The 20,959-nt window shown below is 45.0% G+C and overlaps 1 protein-coding gene and 2 pseudogenes across 1 annotated transcript in view; 2 read left to right on the plus strand and 1 right to left on the minus strand.

Moving 5' to 3' along the window:
• Nucleotides 1-20,959, plus strand: part of LOC134943896 (uncharacterized) — a 69,074-nt gene that overhangs the window by 46,098 nt on the left and 2,017 nt on the right. The window contains exon 4 of the mRNA XM_063932466.1: nt 18,642-18,715. Coding sequence (XP_063788536.1) covers nt 18,642-18,715 — 74 coding nt within the window. The remainder of the gene's footprint in view (nt 1-18,641; nt 18,716-20,959) is intronic.
• On the minus strand, nt 9,227-9,346 carry LOC134946357 (5S ribosomal RNA; annotated as a pseudogene).
• LOC134947339 (5S ribosomal RNA) lies at nt 15,641-15,759 on the plus strand (annotated as a pseudogene).

Below are 20,959 nucleotides of genomic sequence, written 5' to 3' on the forward strand. Positions count from 1 at the left end.
CTGCAGCTTTCTTATACCAGGTACTCTTTTTACTACAGCTCTCTTACACCAGGAAGTCATCTTACTGCAGCTCTCTTGCACCAGGCAGTCATCGTACTGCAGCTCTTACACCAGGCACTCATCTTACTGCAGCTCTCTTACACCAGGCACTCTTCTTACTGCAGCTCTCTTACACCAGGCAGTCATCTTACTGCAGCTCTCTTACACCAGACAGTCATCTTACTGCAGCTTTCTTACACCAGGCACTCATCTTACTGCAGCTCTCTTACACCAGGCACTCATCTTACTGCAGCTCTCTTACACCAGGCAGTCATCTTACTGCAGCTTTCTTACACCAGGAACTCATCTTACTGCAGCTCTCTTACACCATGCAATCATCTTACTGCAGCTTTCTTACACCAGGCACTCATCTTACTACAGCTCTCTTACACCAGGCACTCATCTTACTGCAGCTCTCTTACACCAGGCACTCATCTTACTGCAGCTCTCTTACACCAGGTACTCTTTTTACTACAGCTCTCTTACACCAGGAAGTCATCTTACTGCAGCTCACTTACACCAGGCACTCATTTTACTGCAGCTCTCTTACACCATGCACTCATCTTACTGCAGCTCTTACACCAGGCACTCCTCTTACTGCAGCTCTCTTACACCAGGCAGTCATCTTACTGCAGCTCTATTACACCATGCACTCATCTTACTGCAGCTCTCTTACATCAGGCAGTCATCTTACTGCAGCTCTCTTTCACCAGGCACTCATCTTACTGCAGCTCTCTTACAACAGACACTCATCTTACTGCAGCTCTCTTCCACCAGGCACTCATCTTACTGCAGCTCTCTTACACCAGGCAGTCATCTCACTGCAGCTCTCTTACACCAGGCAGTCATCTTACTGCAGCTTTCTTACACCAGGCACTCATCTTACTGCAGCTCTCTTACACCAGGAAATCATCTTACTGCAGCTTTCTTACACCAGGCACTCATCTTACTGCAGCTCTCTTACACCAAGCACTCATCTTACTGCAGCTCTTTTACACCAGGTACTCTTTTTACTACAGCTCTCTTACACCAGGAAGTCATCTTACTGCAGCTCTCTTACACCAGGCACTCATCTTACTGCAGCTCTCTTACACAGGTACTCATCTTACTGCAGCTCTCTTACACAGGCACTCATTTTACTGCAGCTCTTACACCAGGCACGCATCTTACTGCAGGTCTCTTACAGCAGGCACTCATCTTACTGCAGCTCTCTTACACCAGGCACTCATCTTACTGCAGCTCTCTTACACCAGGCAGTCATCTTACTGCAGCTCTCTTACACCAGGCACTCATCTTACTGCAGCTCTCTTACACCAGGCAGTCATCTTTCTGCAGCTCTCTTACACCAGGCACTCATCTCACTGCAGCTCTCTTACATCAGGCAGTCATCTTACTGCAGCTCTTACAGCAGGCACTCATCTTACTGCAGCTCTCTTACACCAGGCAGTCATCTTACTGCAGCTTTCTTACACCAGGCACTCATCTTACTGCAGCTCTCTTACACCAGGCAATCATCTTACTGCAGCTTTCTTACACCAGGCAGTCATCTTACTGCAGCTCTCTTACACCAGGCACTCATCTTACTGCAGCTCTCTTACACCAGGCACTCATCTTACTGCAGCTCTTTTACACCAGGTACTCTTTTAACTACAGCTCTCTTACACCAGGAAGTCATCTTACTGCAGCTCTCTTACACCAGGCAGTCATCTTACTGCAGCTCTATTACACCATGCACTCATCTTACTGCAGCTCTTACACCAGGCACTCATCTTACTGCAGCTCTCTTACACCAGGCAGTCATCTTACTGCAGCTCTATTACACCATGCACTAATCTTACTACAGCTCTTACACCAGGAAGTCATCTTACTGCAGCTCTCTTACACCAGGCAGTCATCTTACTGCAGCTCTATTACACCATGCACTCATCTTACTGCAGCTCTTACACCAGGCACTCATCTTACGGCAGCTCTCTTACACCAGGCAGTCATCTTACTGCAGCTTTCTTAGACCAGGCACTCATCTTACTGCAGTATTCCAATACAAGGCAGACATCTTATTGCAGTATTCCAACACCAGGCACTCATCTTACTTCAGCTGTCTTACACCAGGCAGTCATCTTACTGCAGCTTTCTTACACCAGGCACTCATCTTACTGCAGCTTTCTTACACCAGGCACTCATCTTACTGCAGCTCTCTTACACCAGGCACTCATCTTACTGCAGCTCTCTTACACCAGGCACTCATCTTACTGAAGCTCTCTTACACCAGACACTCTTTTTACTACAGCTCTCTTACACCAGGCTGTCATCTTACTGCAGCTCTCTTACACCAGGCACTCATCTTACTGCAGCTCTCTTACACAGGTATTCTTCTTACTGCAGCTCTCTTACACAGGCACTCATTTTACTGCAGCTCTTACACCAGGCACGCATCTTACTGCAGGTCTCTTACAGCAGGCACTCATCTTACTGCAGCTCTCTTACACCAGGCTCTCATCTTACTGCAGCTCTCTTACACCAGGCAGTCATCTTACTGCAGCTCTCTTACACCAGGCACTCATCTTACTGCAGCTCTCTTACACCAGGCAGTCATCATTCTGCAGCTCTCTTACACCAGGCACTCATCTTACTGCAGCTCTCTTACATCAGGCAGTCATCTTACTGCAGCTCTCTTACACCAGATACTCATCTTACTGCAGCTCTCTTCCACCAGGCACTCATCTTACTGCAGCTCTCTTACAACAGGCTGTCATCTTACTGCAGCTCTTACACCAGGCACTCATCTTACTGCAGCTCTCTTACACCAGGCAGTCATCTTACTGCAGCTTTCTTACACCAGGCACTCATCTTACTGCAGCTCTCTTACACCAGGCAATCATCTTACTGCAGCTTTCTTACACCAGGCAGTCATCTTACTGCAGCTCTCTTACACCAGGCACTCATCTTACTGCAGCTCTCTTACACCAGGCACTCATCTTACTGCAGCTCTCTTACACCAGGTACTCTTTTTACTACAGCTCTCTTACACCAGGAAGTCATCTTACTGCAGCTCTCTTACACCAGGCACTCATCTTACTGCAGCTCTTACACCAGGCACTCATCTTACTGCAGCTCTCTTACACCAGGCAGTCATCTTACTGCAGCTCTATTACACCATGCACTAATCTTACTGCAGCTCTTACACCAGGCACTCATCTTACGGCAGCTCTCTTACACCAGGCAGTCATCTTACTGCAGCTTTCTTAGACCAGGCACTCATCTTACTGCAGTATTCCAACACAAGGCAGACATCTTATTGCAGTATTCCAACACCAGGCAGTCATCTTACTGCAGCTGTCTTACACCAGGCAGTCATCTTACTGCAGCTTTCTTACACCAGGCACTCATCTTACTGCAGCTTTCTTACACCAGGCACTCATCTTACGGCAGCTCTCTTACACCAGGCAGTCATCTTACTGCAGCTTTCTTAGACCAGGCACTCATCTTACTGCAGTATTCCAACACAAGGCAGACATCTTATTGCAGTATTCCAACACCAGGCAGTCATCTTACTGCAGCTCTCTTACACCAGGCAATCATCTTACTGCAGCTTTCTTACACCAGGCAGTCATCTTACTGCAGCTCTCTTACACCAGGCACTCATCTTACTGCAGCTCTCTTACACCAGGCACTCATCTTACTGCAGCTCTTTTACACCAGGTACTCTTTTAACTACAGCTCTCTTACACCAGGAAGTCATCTTACTGCAGCTCTCTTACACCAGGCAGTCATCTTACTGCAGCTCTATTACACCATGCACTCATCTTACTGCAGCTCTTACACCAGGCACTCATCTTACTGCAGCTCTCTTACACCAGGCAGTCATCTTACTGCAGCTCTATTACACCATGCACTAATCTTACTACAGCTCTTACACCAGGCACTCATCTTACGGCAGCTCTCTTACACCAGGCAGTCATCTTACTGCAGCTTTCTTAGACCAGGCACTCATCTTACTGCAGTATTCCAATACAAGGCAGACATCTTATTGCAGTATTCCAACACCAGGCACTCATCTTACTTCAGCTGTCTTACACCAGGCAGTCATCTTACTGCAGCTTTCTTACACCAGGCACTCATCTTACTGCAGCTTTCTTACACCAGGCACTCATCTTACTGCAGCTCTCTTACACCAGGCACTCATCTTACTGCAGCTCTCTTACACCAGGCACTCATCTTACTGAAGCTCTCTTACACCAGACACTCTTTTTACTACAGCTCTCTTACACCAGGCTGTCATCTTACTGCAGCTCTCTTACACCAGGCACTCATCTTACTGCAGCTCTCTTACACAGGTATTCTTCTTACTGCAGCTCTCTTACACAGGCACTCATTTTACTGCAGCTCTTACACCAGGCACGCATCTTACTGCAGGTCTCTTACAGCAGGCACTCATCTTACTGCAGCTCTCTTACACCAGGCTCTCATCTTACTGCAGCTCTCTTACACCAGGCAGTCATCTTACTGCAGCTCTCTTACACCAGGCACTCATCTTACTGCAGCTATCTTACACCAGGCAGTCATCATTCTGCAGCTCTCTTACACCAGGCACTCATCTTACTGCAGCTCTCTTACATCAGGCAGTCATCTTACTGCAGCTCTCTTACACCAGATACTCATCTTACTGCAGCTCTCTTCCACCAGGCACTCATCTTACTGCAGCTCTCTTACAACAGGCTGTCATCTTACTGCAGCTCTTACACCAGGCACTCATCTTACTGCAGCTCTCTTACACCAGGCAGTCATCTTACTGCAGCTTTCTTACACCAGGCACTCATCTTACTGCAGCTCTCTTACACCAGGCAATCATCTTACTGCAGCTTTCTTACACCAGGCAGTCATCTTACTGCAGCTCTCTTACACCAGGCACTCATCTTACTGCAGCTCTCTTACACCAGGCACTCATCTTACTGCAGCTCTCTTACACCAGGTACTCTTTTTACTACAGCTCTCTTACACCAGGAAGTCATCTTACTGCAGCTCTCTTACACCAGGCACTCATCTTACTGCAGCTCTTACACCAGGCACTCATCTTACTGCAGCTCTCTTACACCAGGCAGTCATCTTACTGCAGCTCTATTACACCATGCACTAATCTTACTGCAGCTCTTACACCAGGCACTCATCTTACGGCAGCTCTCTTACACCAGGCAGTCATCTTACTGCAGCTTTCTTAGACCAGGCACTCATCTTACTGCAGTATTCCAACACAAGGCAGACATCTTATTGCAGTATTCCAACACCAGGCAGTCATCTTACTGCAGCTGTCTTACACCAGGCAGTCATCTTACTGCAGCTTTCTTACACCAGGCACTCATCTTACTGCAGCTTTCTTACACCAGGCACTCATCTTACGGCAGCTCTCTTACACCAGGCAGTCATCTTACTGCAGCTTTCTTAGACCAGGCACTCATCTTACTGCAGTATTCCAACACAAGGCAGACATCTTATTGCAGTATTCCAACACCAGGCAGTCATCTTACTGCAGCTCTCTTACACCAGGCACTCATCTTACTGCAGCTCTCTTACACCAGGCACTCATCTTACTGCAGCTCTCTTACACCAGGCACTCATCTTACTGTAGCTCTCTTACACAGGTACTCGTCTTACTGCAGCTCTCTTACACAGGCACTCATTTTACTGCAGCTCTTACACCAGGCACTCATCTAACTGCAGCTCTCTTACAGCAGGCACTCATCTTACTGCAGCTCTCTTACACCAGGCAGTCATCTTACTGCAGCTCTCTTACACCAGGCAGTCATCTTACTGCAGCTCTCTTACACCAGGCACTCATCTTACTGCAGCTCTCTTACACCAGGCACTCATCTTACTGCAGCTCTCTTACACCAGGCACTCATCTTACTGCAGCTCTCTTACACCAGGCAGTCATCTTTCTGCAGCTCTCTTACGCCAGGCACTCATCTTACTGCAGCTCTCTTACATCAGGCTGTCATCTTACTGCAGCTCTCTTACACCAGGCACTCATCTTTCTGCAGCTCTCTTACACCAGGCACTCATCTTACTGCAGCTTTCTTACACCAGGCACTCATCTTACTGCAGCTCTCTTCCACCAGGCACTCATCTTACTGCAGCTCTCTTACACCAGACACTCATCTTACTGCAGCTCTCTTCCACCAGGCACTCATCTTACTGCAGCTCTCTTACACCAGACACTCATCTTACTGCAGCTCTTACATCAGGCACTCATCTTACTGCAGCTCTCTTACACCAGGCAGTCATCTTACTGCAGCTCTCTTACACCAGTCACTCATCTTACTGCAGCTCTCTTACACCAGGCTCTCATCTTACTGCTGCTCTCTTACACCAGGCACTCATCTTACTGCTGCTCTCTTACACCAGGCAGTCATCTTACTGCAGCTCTCTTACACCAGGCAGTCATCTTACTGCAGCTCTCTTACACCAGGCACTCATCTTACTGCAGCTCTCTTACACCAGACACTCATCTTACTACAGCTCTCTTACACCAGGCACTCATCTTACTGCAGCTCTCTTACACCAGGCACTCATCTTACTGCAGCTCTCTTACACCAGGCTCTCATCTTACTGCTGCTCTCTTACACCAGGCACTCATCTTACTGCAGCTCTCTTACATCAGGCAGTCATCTTACTGCAGCTCTCTTACACCAGATACTCATCTTACTGCAGCTCTCTTCCACCAGGCACTCATCTTACTGCAGCTCTCTTACAACAGGCAGTCATCTTACTGCAGCTCTTACACCAGGCACTCATCTTACTGCAGCTCTCTTACACCAGGCAGTCATCTTACTGCAGCTTTCTTACACCAGGCACTCATCTTACTGCAGCTCTCTTACACCAGGCAATCATCTTACTGCAGCTTTCTTACACCAGGCAGTCATCTTACTGCAGCTCTCTTACACCAGGCACTCATCTTACTGCAGCTCTCTTACACCAGGCACTCATCTTACTGCAGCTCTCTTACACCAGGTACTCTTTTTACTACAGCTCTCTTACACCAGGAAGTCATCTTACTGCAGCTCTCTTACACCAGGCACTCATCTTACTGCAGCTCTTACACCAGGCACTCATCTTACTGCAGCTCTCTTACACGAGGCAGTCATCTTACTGCAGCTCTATTACACCATGCACTAATCTTACTGCAGCTCTTACACCAGGCACTCATCTTACGGCAGCTCTCTTACACCAGGCAGTCATCTTACTGCAGCTTTCTTAGACCAGGCACTCATCTTACTGCAGTATTCCAACACAAGGCAGACATCTTATTGCAGTATTCCAACACCAGGCAGTCATCTTACTGCAGCTGTCTTACACCAGGCAGTCATCTTACTGCAGCTTTCTTACACCAGGCACTCATCTTACTGCAGCTCTCTTACACCAGGCACTCATCTTACTGCAGCTCTCTTACACCAGGCACTCATCTTACTGCAGCTCTCTTACACCAGGCACTCATCTTACTGTAGCTCTCTTACACAGGTACTCGTCTTACTGCAGCTCTCTTACACAGGCACTCATTTTACTGCAGCTCTTACACCAGGCACTCATCTAACTGCAGCTCTCTTACAGCAGGCACTCATCTTACTGCAGCTCTCTTACACCAGGCAGTCATCTTACTGCAGCTCTCTTACACCAGGCAGTCATCTTACTGCAGCTCTCTTACACCAGGCACTCATCTTACTGCAGCTCTCTTACACCAGGCACTCATCTTACTGCAGCTCTCTTACACCAGGCACTCATCTTACTGCAGCTCTCTTACACCAGGCAGTCATCTTTCTGCAGCTCTCTTACGCCAGGCACTCATCTTACTGCAGCTCTCTTACATCAGGCAGTCATCTTACTGCAGCTCTCTTACTCCAGGCACTCATCTTTCTGCAGCTCTCTTACACCAGGCACTCATCTTACTGCAGCTTTCTTACACCAGGCACTCATCTTACTGCAGCTCTCTTCCACCAGGCACTCATCTTACTGCAGCTCTCTTACACCAGACACTCATCTTACTGCAGCTCTCTTCCACCAGGCACTCATCTTACTGCAGCTCTCTTACACCAGACACTCATCTTACTGCAGCTCTTACATCAGGCACTCATCTTACTGCAGCTCTCTTACACCAGGCAGTCATCTTACTGCAGCTCTCTTACACCAGTCACTCATCTTACTGCAGCTCTCTTACACCAGGCTCTCATCTTACTGCTGCTCTCTTACACCAGGCACTCATCTTACTGCTGCTCTCTTACACCAGGCAGTCATCTTACTGCAGCTCTCTTACACCAGGCAGTCATCTTACTGCAGCTCTCTTACACCAGGCACTCATCTTACTGCAGCTCTCTTACACCAGACACTCATCTTACTACAGCTCTCTTACACCAGGCACTCATCTTACTGCAGCTCTCTTACACCAGGCACTCATCTTACTGCAGCTCTCTTATACCAGGCTCTCATCTTACTGCTGCTCTCTTACACCAGGCACTCATCTTACTGCTGCTCTCTTACACCAGGCACTCATCTTACTGCAGCTCTCTTACACCAGACACTCATCTTACTGCAGCTCTCTTACACCAGGCACTCATCTTACTGCAGCTCTCTTACACCAGGCACTCATCTTACTGCAGTATTCCAACACAATAGGTAATTGGGTTAAGGATGCCGTACAGGACTAGGTGATGTTGAATGAATAAATAATTTGTATATTTTTCCAAGAAAACCGACCAACCAGAAAAACTTCCGGAATTTATCACCATCTACCGTTGAACAAAAAAAGTTATTTTATAGGTAGAAAAAAGGGTGATTATCGATGGTGCTCCCATGGGTCTATTACATAGGTAATAAAGAGAGGAGAGAAAGAAAAAGTGACCCTTGTTGGGAGCACTCACTCTTGGAAACAATTGTGATTGAGATTATGCATAATGAGGTAGATATTAAAACGTAACCTTTAATTATTTTTAAATAAAATAAAAGTACACACAAAATTGTTGTTTAAAAACATGATTAAACAAAGTGAAACATTGGTTTGGAATTACGACTGTGAATATATAGGTGAAAACATGTATATAAGGCAAAGAGACGGCGTTAGATTACGGCAAAACCAAAAATTGCCCGCCAGGTGTTGATTTTTAAGGGTTAGTGCAATAGCCAGATTATTGCCATCAAGAAAAACCTACAACACCAGGTATTCCTTAGTGGTCAACCACCTAAGTACTGACCAGGCCCAACACAGTATTGCTTCCAAGATCGGACAATGATTGGGTATGTACGGTGTGGTATGGTAGTAGATTTAGGTTTGATGAGGCAAAAACCTGCAGCTGGTATGCAGCTGTTAAGTATACCATAGACCTGGTTGTTAGAATGGGCAAATGATCTCTTAGAAAAGAGACATGTGTTTGACCATCATTGCACCAAATTGTATTCCAAATGTGTAGGTATACGAAGGTTTAAATCATATGGTCAGCCGGTTTGCCAAATGGAGCCGTCTGTATGTTGCTTTTTTTGTGCTGTGCAACATCATTCAAATTAGTTTTTTAGGGCAAGAATGGACCCTTGTTATACTGATGACATGCCAACAAGATTAATGAACATTGAATCACGAATATGTTTCAAATAATGTAATGTGATAAAAGCTGAAACTATAATGATCTAGATGGATCCACCATCCTCCCCCTCCACCTTCACAGAAAGTATAGGGCTGGAAATGGAAATGCACTGGAAAACATATTCGTCAGCTTGAACAGACAGATTAGCAGAAGTGGATAGGTAGATGGGGAATATATTTCCAGAGACGCAATCTCTGTTATCCACACTAAGGCTAACTAATTCATTAGAGCCTGAAATGCCACATGCTGTCTTAATAACAATCTTGTTGAGCTGTTATACTCTCAGTAAGGAAACAAATGGTCATGTATACACTGTGTGTCCACAATAAATCAATCAGAATTGTGACATGCCAAATATCATTTGTGCTAAAATAGCAAGTGTGTATACCTTGATTCTATGCCTGTATTTGAGACCTGTATAAAGAAACAGTGCTAATTATACATGGATAAGGGAGTGACGACACCTGTACTGTAATTACTACAGCTATAGAGAATAACAAATTGTTACTAAATATAATGTGTCAGCCACAAAGTGACACAAAATGTGTCAAAAAAAGTGTCAAAAAATTAAACTGTGTGTTGATAGCACTTAGAAAGTAGAAAAGCATTTCATATACAATGAATAATGCCTTAAATAAGTGGCATAAATTTGCCGAAAAAAGAGAGACCAATGCACATGCTGTTAAATTACATATGTGCGTGGCTGGAGAGCGGGAGACGAGAAATGTGCAGGATATAAAAAATTATACTTATAGCCGCCTGGCGTCTGTGTCCTGCTTGCTGAATGCCGCTGACAGCTCGGTTAGACGAGCTGTGTATCTCTGCGGCTCGCCTGGTCTCCCCTCCTGCCGGTCTGCTGGTCACGTGAGCGCGCTCACCGTGACCACGTCCACCTCCCCCAACGTACGTTTCACAGTAAGCTTGTTCACGGGTAGTGTGAACACTGGGTGTGCAGACCCGGTTTAAATCTGCTGGGGTGATTGCTAATTGCCTGCACCTATGAGTAATTATGATGATAGGGTCTGACTGCGTGCGGTGAGCTGCAAAGTAAAAACTGAAGGAATGTCCTGCACATATTGTAGCAAATGTGGATAATTAGTGAGTGAATGACCTGCATTAAACTATGAAAAGTATCTTAGGAGATGAGTTGAAAAACTGTCTACTTATGATATTATAAGGATTTTGTTTTGTACGCATTATATAGTATAATAAATTAGTAATATATTATCTCTATAGGTAATTTCACACATATATAAATTGAAAAGGAATTAAATTAGGAAAAGAAAAAGGAAAAGGAAAGAGGAAAGGAATTAAATGATAAATAGGAAAAATTATATATGAAGGTTAGTGAGAAACAGTGTGACCCGTGCTAATTAGTGGTGCTTGGATATTGAGTTGGGGTATTGTAATAAGAGTGAATATGTGTGTAATCAATAAAGGAGAAAAAAGGGGGGGGGGGGAAATGATTAGCAGCAAAAATTAGTAGTGTTGAATGGTGGGATGACTACAATGAGGTAAGGTGGGGACATGCTGTGAATGGTGATGAAAATGGAAGCTGACAGTGTGTGGGAGGGAGGGGGATATTGAATGCCTTGGAGAAAATTGTGAAAGATATGTGCAGAATGTGTAAAAGAAATGAATTGCATGTATAAGGAATTGGTGAATAATAATATGCTGCTAGTGAGTAGGTGAAAGATATCTATATATGGAGAAAAGGGAAAAAAGATGACGTAAAACACAGTAGTCCCTGCTGGGATAATTAATGCCAAAATATTAGCTTATTTATAGTAATGATATAATCAAATTGGAAGGAAAGCACTGAAATTAATGGTTTCATTAAGTCCTTGAGGGTGTAGTGAGTCCAATCTGAAAGTCCACTCACACTCCTTTCGTAACAGAGTATTGGTCCAATCTCCTCCTCGTATTCCAAGTTTGACTTGCTCTAATCCACAAACTCTGAGTTCATTCCACCGACCTGCATGATTGGAAACAAAATGTCGTGCCACAGAGGTGATTTGCTTCATTTTTTGTAAGTCTTTAGTCGCATTGCGAATGGATCCAACGTGTTCCAAAATTCTTTGCTTGAAAGCTCTGGTCGTCATGCCCACATATCTTTGTCCACAAGTGCACACCATACAGTAGATCACTCCTTCTGTTGAGCAGTTAATAAAATGTCTGAGTTTAATATCTTTACCGTAGCGGTCCTGAATATGATCAGTCTTAAGGATGTATTGACATGCTCTACAGTGACCACATGGATGTGTGCCGATTGTGGGTTGTGGTTTACCTTGTGTTGTTTGGAAATGACTGGAAACCAATCTGTCTTTCAAATTTCTCGATCTCCGCCAGCTCATGGATACTTGTGGTCCAAGTTTTTGAGATAAGGTGGGATCCAAATGGAGGATTCCCCAATGTTTTTGGATAGCTTGTTTTACCTGACGCCACTCTCTACAGAAACCCCCTACAAATCTGATGGTATTGTCCTCTTGTTTCTTTTGTTTCTTTTCAAAGATAAAAATGCTCTCTCTGGATAGTCTGAATGTTTCTGCTGGCTTTCTTAATGGAGGTATTGCTGTATCCTCTCTCCCGTAGTCTCTTCGAGAGGTCTTTGCTTTGATCCGCAAAGTCCTGATCATTGGAGCAGTTCCTTCTTAAACGTAAATATTCACCCTTAGGTATGTTCATAATTGTTGGAGGAAAATGGGAACTGGTTTGATGTAACAGCGTGTTCGAAGATGTCTCCTTCCTATACAGTTTTGTTGAGAGCATTTTGCTTTCATCTTTATAAATTAACACATCCAAAAATGGGAGTTCTTCCTGACTGATATGATGGGTAAGTCGAATATTAAGATTATTGTTGTTGAGATGTTCAATGAAAAGGAGAAGCATCTGTACGTCACCTTCCCATATCATCAAAATATCATCGATGTACCTTACCCACATGATGATATTGGATGGAAAGACATCGTTGCTGTCAGTGAACACAAATTCGCGTTCCCACCTTCCTAAGAAAATATTAGCGTACGTGGGAGCACACGCTGCCCCCATAGCTGTGCCCCTAGTCTGTAAAAAGAATCTGTTATTGAAGGTGAAGAGATTATGACTGAGTATAAATTGGAGTAAGTCGGCAAGGAACACATGGAATTTCTCCATGCCTTCCATATTCATGAAATAATTAACAGCTTCAAGTCCTCTATCATGGTCAATTGAAGTGTATAGTGCATCAACGTCCAAAGAGACTAAATATTGGTTTGTTTCCAGTTTGACATCATGAATCTTGCGAAGAACGTCTGTGGTGTCTTGGACAAAGGAAGGGAGACCCAAAACATGATGTCGTAGATGTAAATCGACAAAGATGCTGGCTTTTTCAGTTAAAGATCCTATCCCCGATACGATCGGTCTTCCAGGTGGTTGCCTCATGTTCTTATGTATCTTGGGGAGCATGTAAAATGTGGGGATACTGGGATGTGTTGTCTGGAGATACTGATATTCTGAAGATGTTATAATCCCTTCCACATGTGCATCAGTAAGAATCCGGTTGTATAGCGTCTTGTAATTTTCCATAGGGTTCAGTAATACTCTTTGATAGCACGTTTGGTCTTCCAGCTGTCGATATGCTTCCTGTAAATATTGTTCTCGGGGCCATAACACCACGTTTCCCCCTTTGTCTGATGGCTTAATAATAACGTCCTGCCATGATTCAATCTCTTAGAGCATTTAGTTCTTTCCTGGATAGATTGGAATTATACAAACTTCTGGTCTTCCGAAGGTGTATGTGGTCAAATTCTTGAGATACTAATTTGGTAAATATCTGTATCTCTGGGCTCGTCTGCTCTGTTGGAAAAAATGAAGACCTTTTCTTGCAGATGACCCTCGTGCTGACTTCCCACTGGGGGTCTGTAGTTGGTGTTGATTCTGATTCCAAGGATTGTAGGGCCTCCAGTGCCTCTAGTTCGAGTCCTGACAGGTCTGATATATTCATGTTGTCACCTGTTTCAGTCTGATAAGATTGGGTACAGTCAGTTTTAGAGGTAACTATTTTGTTATGAAATTTCGTGAGAAGTAACTTTCTATTAAATAGTTTTAAATCTTTTTCCCATTTAAATCTGTTAAACTTTTCGGTTGGAGAATAGGAGAGGCCTTTGCTCAGAACTTGGATTTGATCGTGATCTAAAATGTGTGCTGAAAGGTTGATGATCTTGAGTTGTGAAGAGGTGTCAGTTGGTATTGGGAAGTCTGAAATTACCTTCTGCGTGAATTCCGTACTGGTTGTCTCCTCGGTGGTAATTGATCCCACTGTTGTTGACGACCTCTTACTCCTCTTGCTCCCCCTCCTTGTCTTTCGTTTGCTGGGTGCCTTGATCCCCTTCCCCTGGGGGGATCCCCTAAAAAATGTTGTTGATGATATTGGGTGGAGCTGTTACCCTCACTTCTAAAGTTCGTGGTTAACGATGCATTGGGGGTATATTCCGGAATGTCTTCAGCTCCAGATGTTTCTATGTCTGATGAGGAGTAGTGTTCAGGGTTTCTAGGGGGTCGTGGTTGCCAAGAGGGCTTATTCCACTTGAATATTTTATTATTAATTATTAATACAAAACAAAATCCTTATAATATCATAAGTAGACAGTTTTTCAACTCATCTCCTAAGATACTTTTCATAGTTTAATGCAGGTCATTCACTCACTAATTATCCACATTTGCTACAATATGTGCAGGACATTCCTTCAGTTTTTACTTTGCAGCTCACCGCACGCAGTCAGACCCTATCATCATAATTACTCATAGGTGCAGGCAATTAGCAATCACTCCAGCAGATTTAAACCGGGTCTGCACACCCAGTGTTCACACTACCCGTGAACAAGCTTACTGTGAAACGTACGTTGGGGGAGGTGGTCGTGGTCACGGTGAGCGCGCTCACGTGACCAGCAGACCGGCAGGAGGGGAGACCAGGCGAGCCGCAGAGATACACAGCTCGTCTAACCGAGCTGTCAGCGGCATTCAGCAAGCAGGACACAGACGCCAGGCGGCTATAAGTATAATTTTTTATATCCTGCACATTTCTCGTCTCCCGCTCTCCAGCCACGCACATATGTAATTTAACAGCATGTGCATTGGTCTCTCTTTTTTCGGCAAATTTATGCCACTTATTTAAGGCATTATTCATTGTATATGAAACGCTTTTCTACTTTCTAAGTGCTATCAACACACAGTTTAATTTTTTGACACTTTTTTTGACACATTTTGTGTCACTTTGTGGCTGACACATTATATTTAGTAACAATTTGTTATTCTCTATAGCTGTAGTAATTACAGTACAGGTGTCGTCACTCCCTTATCCCTGTATAATTAGCACTGTTTCTTTATACAGGTCTCAAATACAGGCATAGAATCAAGGTATACACACTTGCTATTTTAGCACAAATGATATTTGGCTCTAATGAATTAGTTAGCCTTAGTGTGGATAACAGAGATTGCGTCTCTGGAAATATATTCCCCATCTACCTATCCACTTCTGCTAATCTGTCTGTTCAAGCTGACGAATATGTTTTCCAGTGCATTTCCATTTCCAGCCCTATACTTTCTGTGAAGGTGGAGGGGGAGGATGGTGGATCCATCTAGATCATTATAGTTTCAGCTTTTATCACATTACATTATTTGAAACATATTCGTGATTCAATGTTCATTAATCTTGTTGGCATGTCATCAGTATAACAAGGGTCCATTCTTGCCCTAAAAAACTAATTTGAATGATGTTGCACAGCACAAAAAAAGCAACATACAGACGGCTCCATTTGGCAAACCGGCTGACCATATGATTTAAACCTTCGTATACCTACACATTTGGAATACAATTTGGTGCAATGATGGTCAAACACATGTCTCTTTTCTAAGAGATCATTTGCCCATTCTAACAACCAGGTCTATGGTATACTTAACAGCTGCATACCAGCTGCGGGTTTTTGCCTCATCATACCTAAATCTACTACCATACCACACCGTACATGCCCAATCTCGTCCGATCTTGGAAGCAATACTGTGTTGGGCCTGGTCAGTACTTAGGTGGTTGACCACTAAGGAATACCTGGTGTTGTAGGTTTTTCTTGATGGCAATACTCTGGCTATTGCACTAACCCTTAAAAATCAACACCTGGCGGGCAATTTTTGGTTTTGCCGTAATCTAACGCCGTCTCTTTGCCTTATATACATGTTTTCACCTATATATTCATAGTCGTAATTCCAAACCAATGTTTCACTTTGTTTAATCATGTTTTTAAACAACAATTTTGTGTGTACTTTTATTTTATTTAAAAATAATTAAAGGTTACGTTTTAATATCTACCTCATTATGCATAATCTCAATCACAATTGTTTCCAAGAGTGAGTGCTCCCAACAAGGGTCACTTTTTCTTTCTCTCCTCTCTGTATTCCAACACAAGGCAGACATCTTACTGCAGCTCTCTTACACCAGGCACTCATTTTACTGCACCTCTCTTACACCAGGCACTCATCTTACTGTAGCTCTCTTACACCAGGCACTCATCTTACTGCAGCTCTCTTACACCAGGCACTCATCTTACTGCAGTATTCCAACACAAGGCAGACATCTTACTGCAGCTCTCTTACACCAGGTACTCATCTTACTGCAGCTGTCTTACACCAGGCACTCATCTTACTGCAGCTCTCTTACACCAGGCACTCATCTTACTGCAGCTCTCTTACACCAGGCAGTCATCTTACTGCAGCTCTCTTACACCAGGCACTCGTCTTACTGCAGCTCTCTTACACCAGGCAGTCATCTTACTGCAGCTCTCTTACACCAGGCAGTCATCTTACTGCAGCTCTCTTACACCAGGCACTCATCTTACTGCAGCTCTCTTACACCAGACACTCCTCTTACTGCAGCTCTCTTACACCAGGTACTCATCTTACTGCAGCTCTCTTACACCAGGCAGTCATCTTACTGCAGCTCTCTTACACCAGGCACTCATCTAACTGCAGCTTTCTTACACCAGGCACTCATCTTACAGCAGCTCTCTTACACCAGGCACTCATCTTACTGCAGCTCTCTTACACCAGGCACTCATCTTACTGCAGCTCTCTTACACCAGGCACTCATCTTACTGCAGCGCTCTTACACCAGGCTCTCATCTTACTGCAGCTGTCTTACACCAGGCAGTCATCTTACTGCAGCTCTCTTACACCAGGCAGACATCTTACTGCAGCTCTCTTACACCAGACACTCATCTTACTGCAGCTCTCTTACACCAGGCAGTCATCTTACTGCAGCTCTTTTACACCAGGCACTCATTTTACTGCACCTCTCTTACACCAGGCACTCATCTTACTGCAGCTCTCTTACACCAGGCAGTCATCTTACTGCAGCTCTTTTACACCAGGCACTCATTTTACTGCACCTCTCTTACACCAGGCACTCATCTAACTGCAGCTCTCTTACACCAGGCACTCATCGTACTGCAGCTCTCTTACACCAGGCAGTCATCTTACTGCAGCTCTTTTACACCAGGCACTCATTTTACTGCACCTCTCTTACACCAGGCACTCATCTTACTGCAGCTCTCTTACACCAGGCACTCATCTTACTGCAGCTCTCTTACACCAGGCAGTCATCTTACTGCAGCTCTCTTACACCAGGCACTCATCTTACTGCAGCTCTCTGACACGAGGCACTCATTTTACTGCACCTCTCTTACACCAGGCACTCATCTTACTGCAGCTCTCTTACACCAGGCACTCATCTTACTGCAGCTCTCTTACACCAGGCAGTCATCTTACTGCAGCTCTCTTACACCATGCACTCATCTTACTGCAGCTCTCTTACACCAGGCACTCATCTTACTGCAGCTCTCTTACACCAGGCACTCATCTTACTGCAGCTCTCTTACACCAGGCACTCATCTTACTGCAGCTCTCTTACACCAGGCACTCATCTTACTGCAGCTCTCTTACACCAGGCACTCATCTTACTGCAGCTCTCTTACACCAGGCACTCATCTTACTGCAGCTCTCTTACACCAGGCACTCATCTTACTGCAGCTCTCTTACACCAGGCACTCATCTTACTGCAGCTCTCTTACTTCAGGCAGTCATCTTACTGCAGCTCTCTTACACCAGGCAGTCATCTTACTGCAGCTCTCTTACACCAGGCAGTCATCTTACTGCAGCTCTTTTACACCAGGCACTCATTTTACTGCACCTCTCTTACACCAGGCACTCATCTTACTGCAGCTCTCTTACACCAGGCACTCATCTTACTGCAGCTCTCTTACACCAGGCAGTCATCTTACTGCAGCTCTCTTACACCAGGCAGTCATCTTACTGCAGCTCTCTGACACGAGGCACTCATTTTACTGCACCTCTCTTACACCAGGCACTCATCTTACTGCAGCTCTCTTACACCAGGCACTCATCTTACTGCAGCTCTCTTACACCAGGCACTCATCTTACTGCAGCTCTCTTACACCAGGCACTCATCTTACTGCAGCTCTCTTACACCAGGCAGTCATCTTACTGCAGCTCTCTTACACCATGCACTCATCTTACTGCAGCTCTCTTACACCAGGCACTCATCTTACTGCAGCTCTCTTACACCAGGCACTCATCTTACTGCAGCTCTCTTACACCAGGCACTCATCTTACTGCAGCTCTCTTACACCAGGCACTCATCTTACTGCAGCTCTCTTACACCAGGCACTCATCTTACTGCAGCTCTCTTACACCAGGCACTCATCTTACTGCAGCTCTCTTACACCAGGCACTCATCTTACTGCAGCTCTCTTACTTCAGGCAGTCATCTTACTGCAGCTCTCTTACACCAGGCAGTCATCTTACTGCAGCTTTCTTACACCAGTTATCTTAAATATGTAAAAATAGAATAAAATACAAATATGAAACAAGTGAGGCTCATATAAAGCCCTTCTACAACACGCTCAGAACAACTTTATTTTGTTTGTTTTTTAGTGCATGCAATAAATTGAAAACAGAAGATCTTCCAGTATACCGAGAACTACTGCACAAGTCAACCGATTTAACTGGTATGTCATATTAACTATAGTTGTTTTGCTTTTTTCACGTACTTAAGTTTCATTTTCTTGTTCATTTTGTATTTATTCTACTCTCCCTATTTAACCCTTTCTCTGTATTTTCTCTCAGAGGGTGGAATGTACCAAGGGTTTTTGTTACATTCTGCCACTTACCGCTTTGATACTGATAACATATATACTAACATATGCGATTAGTATCGCACGGGACAGTCCTTTGCGATGGCCGTACTTCCTGGTTTCAGCCCCGAGAGTTGTAGAGGGACGGGGCAGCCGTGGGGTTTGCTGGGAGGGATTGGATCCTTCTATAGCACAGATGTGGAATGAAGCCTATAGGCTTCTATAGGGAAATGCCAGCTTTTGCTGGTGTTACTCTATGCACTGAACCCCAGACATACAGTACATGGCTTAGTACATATTGGAAATGTGGCCAAACCCAAAAACAGGCTTTTGACCACATTTTCCCATTAGTACATCCCACCCATTGACACAGCTGCTCACATAGGACCAGGGGTGTATCTAGGGGTCCAAGCATCCCTAGCAAAGTAAGGGACTGCCCCCCCCCCCCATATTTGAAATAGGGAAGGTACAAGTGCAAAAAAGGGACATGATTTTGTGGGAAAGGGGAATGACAATACAACAGTTCCACCAATTCAAATTACGCTATACAGTAGAAACCGTTATACACATCATGCCCACACAGTAGCAGTTCCCTGTACACATTATGCCCACACAGTAATTCTTATAACACTGAAGAGACATCAGCAATGCCTGGCCTGGCTGCGGATGCAATGCCACCCAAGGCCAGGTAGTATAATCAAATAGTAGTGCAAAGAAGTGCAGTGCAGCTCAGTACCCAGTGGTGCAAGTAGAAAAAAATGTTAGTGGTACGGCGCGTGCACCCCAAAAATGTGGGGGTGACCAATAAAAATGGGGCGTGATACACATATGACCCCAATACTGCAGTGCCAGATCACATATGCCCCCAATAGTGCAGATACACATATGCCCCAACAGTGCCAGATACAAAAATGCCCTCACAGAGCCAGATACACACATGCCCCACGGTGCCAGATATCCCCCCACGGTGCTAGGTATGCCCCCACAGTGCTAGATATGCCCACACAGTGCCAGATACACATATTCCCCATGTTACTGGATATGCACCCATATTGCCAGATACATGTGCCCCCACAGTGCCATATATGCCCCCACAGTGCCAGATGCAGATATGCCCCCACAGTGCCAGATGCAGATATGCCCCCACAGTGCCAGATGCAGATATGCCCCCACAGTGCCAGATGCAGATATGCCCCCACAGTGCCAGATGCAGATAAGCCCCCACTGCCAGATAAGCCCCCACTGTGCCAGATAAGCCCCCACAGTCATATAGTCTTAGTCCCCTCCCTCTTCCAGCACATAGCCATAGTCCCCTCCCAGTAAATAGCTATAGCCCCCACCTCCCCAAGCAATAGCCATAGTCCCACATAGCCGTAGTCTCCACCTCTCCTATCACAGTCATACTGTACTCCCATAATATAACAATAGTTCCCTGCCAACAAACTGTAGATAGCCATAGTCCCCCTTCCCAAACACATAGCCATAGTCCCCATCCCCCTCCCAGCACATAGCTGTAGTCTGCATTTAGCACATAGTAGTATAGTCTCCCCCACTCCCAGCACATACATAGACTCACCACAAAGCCCTAGTCCCCAGGGGCGTAGCTATCTCATTTGGGGCCCCATAGCATAATTCCATGCATACCACCACCCCGCATGGAGGCGCCCCCTATAGAGCACTCACCATTGTGGCCGCAGTGTGCTGCTGCACTGCCCTCACATCTGCACACCTGGCCGGTCCGGCTCCGTCCACTGTTTCTTTACAGACGCTGGGAGGAGGTGTGGCCGTGGTCCGGGGATGTCAGATTATTATTATTATTATTATTATCCTTTATTTATATGGCGCCACAAGGGTTCTGCAGCGCCCAATTACAGAGTACATAAACAAATAATCAAACAGGAAAACAGCGACTTACAGTTGATGACAGTATAGGACAAGTACAAGGTAAATAAACATAGTTACATCAGCAGATGACACTGGAATAAGTATCAGGTGGCAGAAGAATGCTGGATTTGGTGCAGCTGAAGATTATTAAAGTAAGAAAAGATAAGCACATGAGGGTAGAGGGCCTTGCTCGTGAGAGCTTACATTCTAAAGGGGAGGGGTAGACAGACAGGG

This window comes from Pseudophryne corroboree, chromosome 7 (genome assembly GCF_028390025.1).
Source record: "Pseudophryne corroboree isolate aPseCor3 chromosome 7, aPseCor3.hap2, whole genome shotgun sequence".
Taxonomy (NCBI): domain Eukaryota; kingdom Metazoa; phylum Chordata; class Amphibia; order Anura; family Myobatrachidae; genus Pseudophryne; species Pseudophryne corroboree.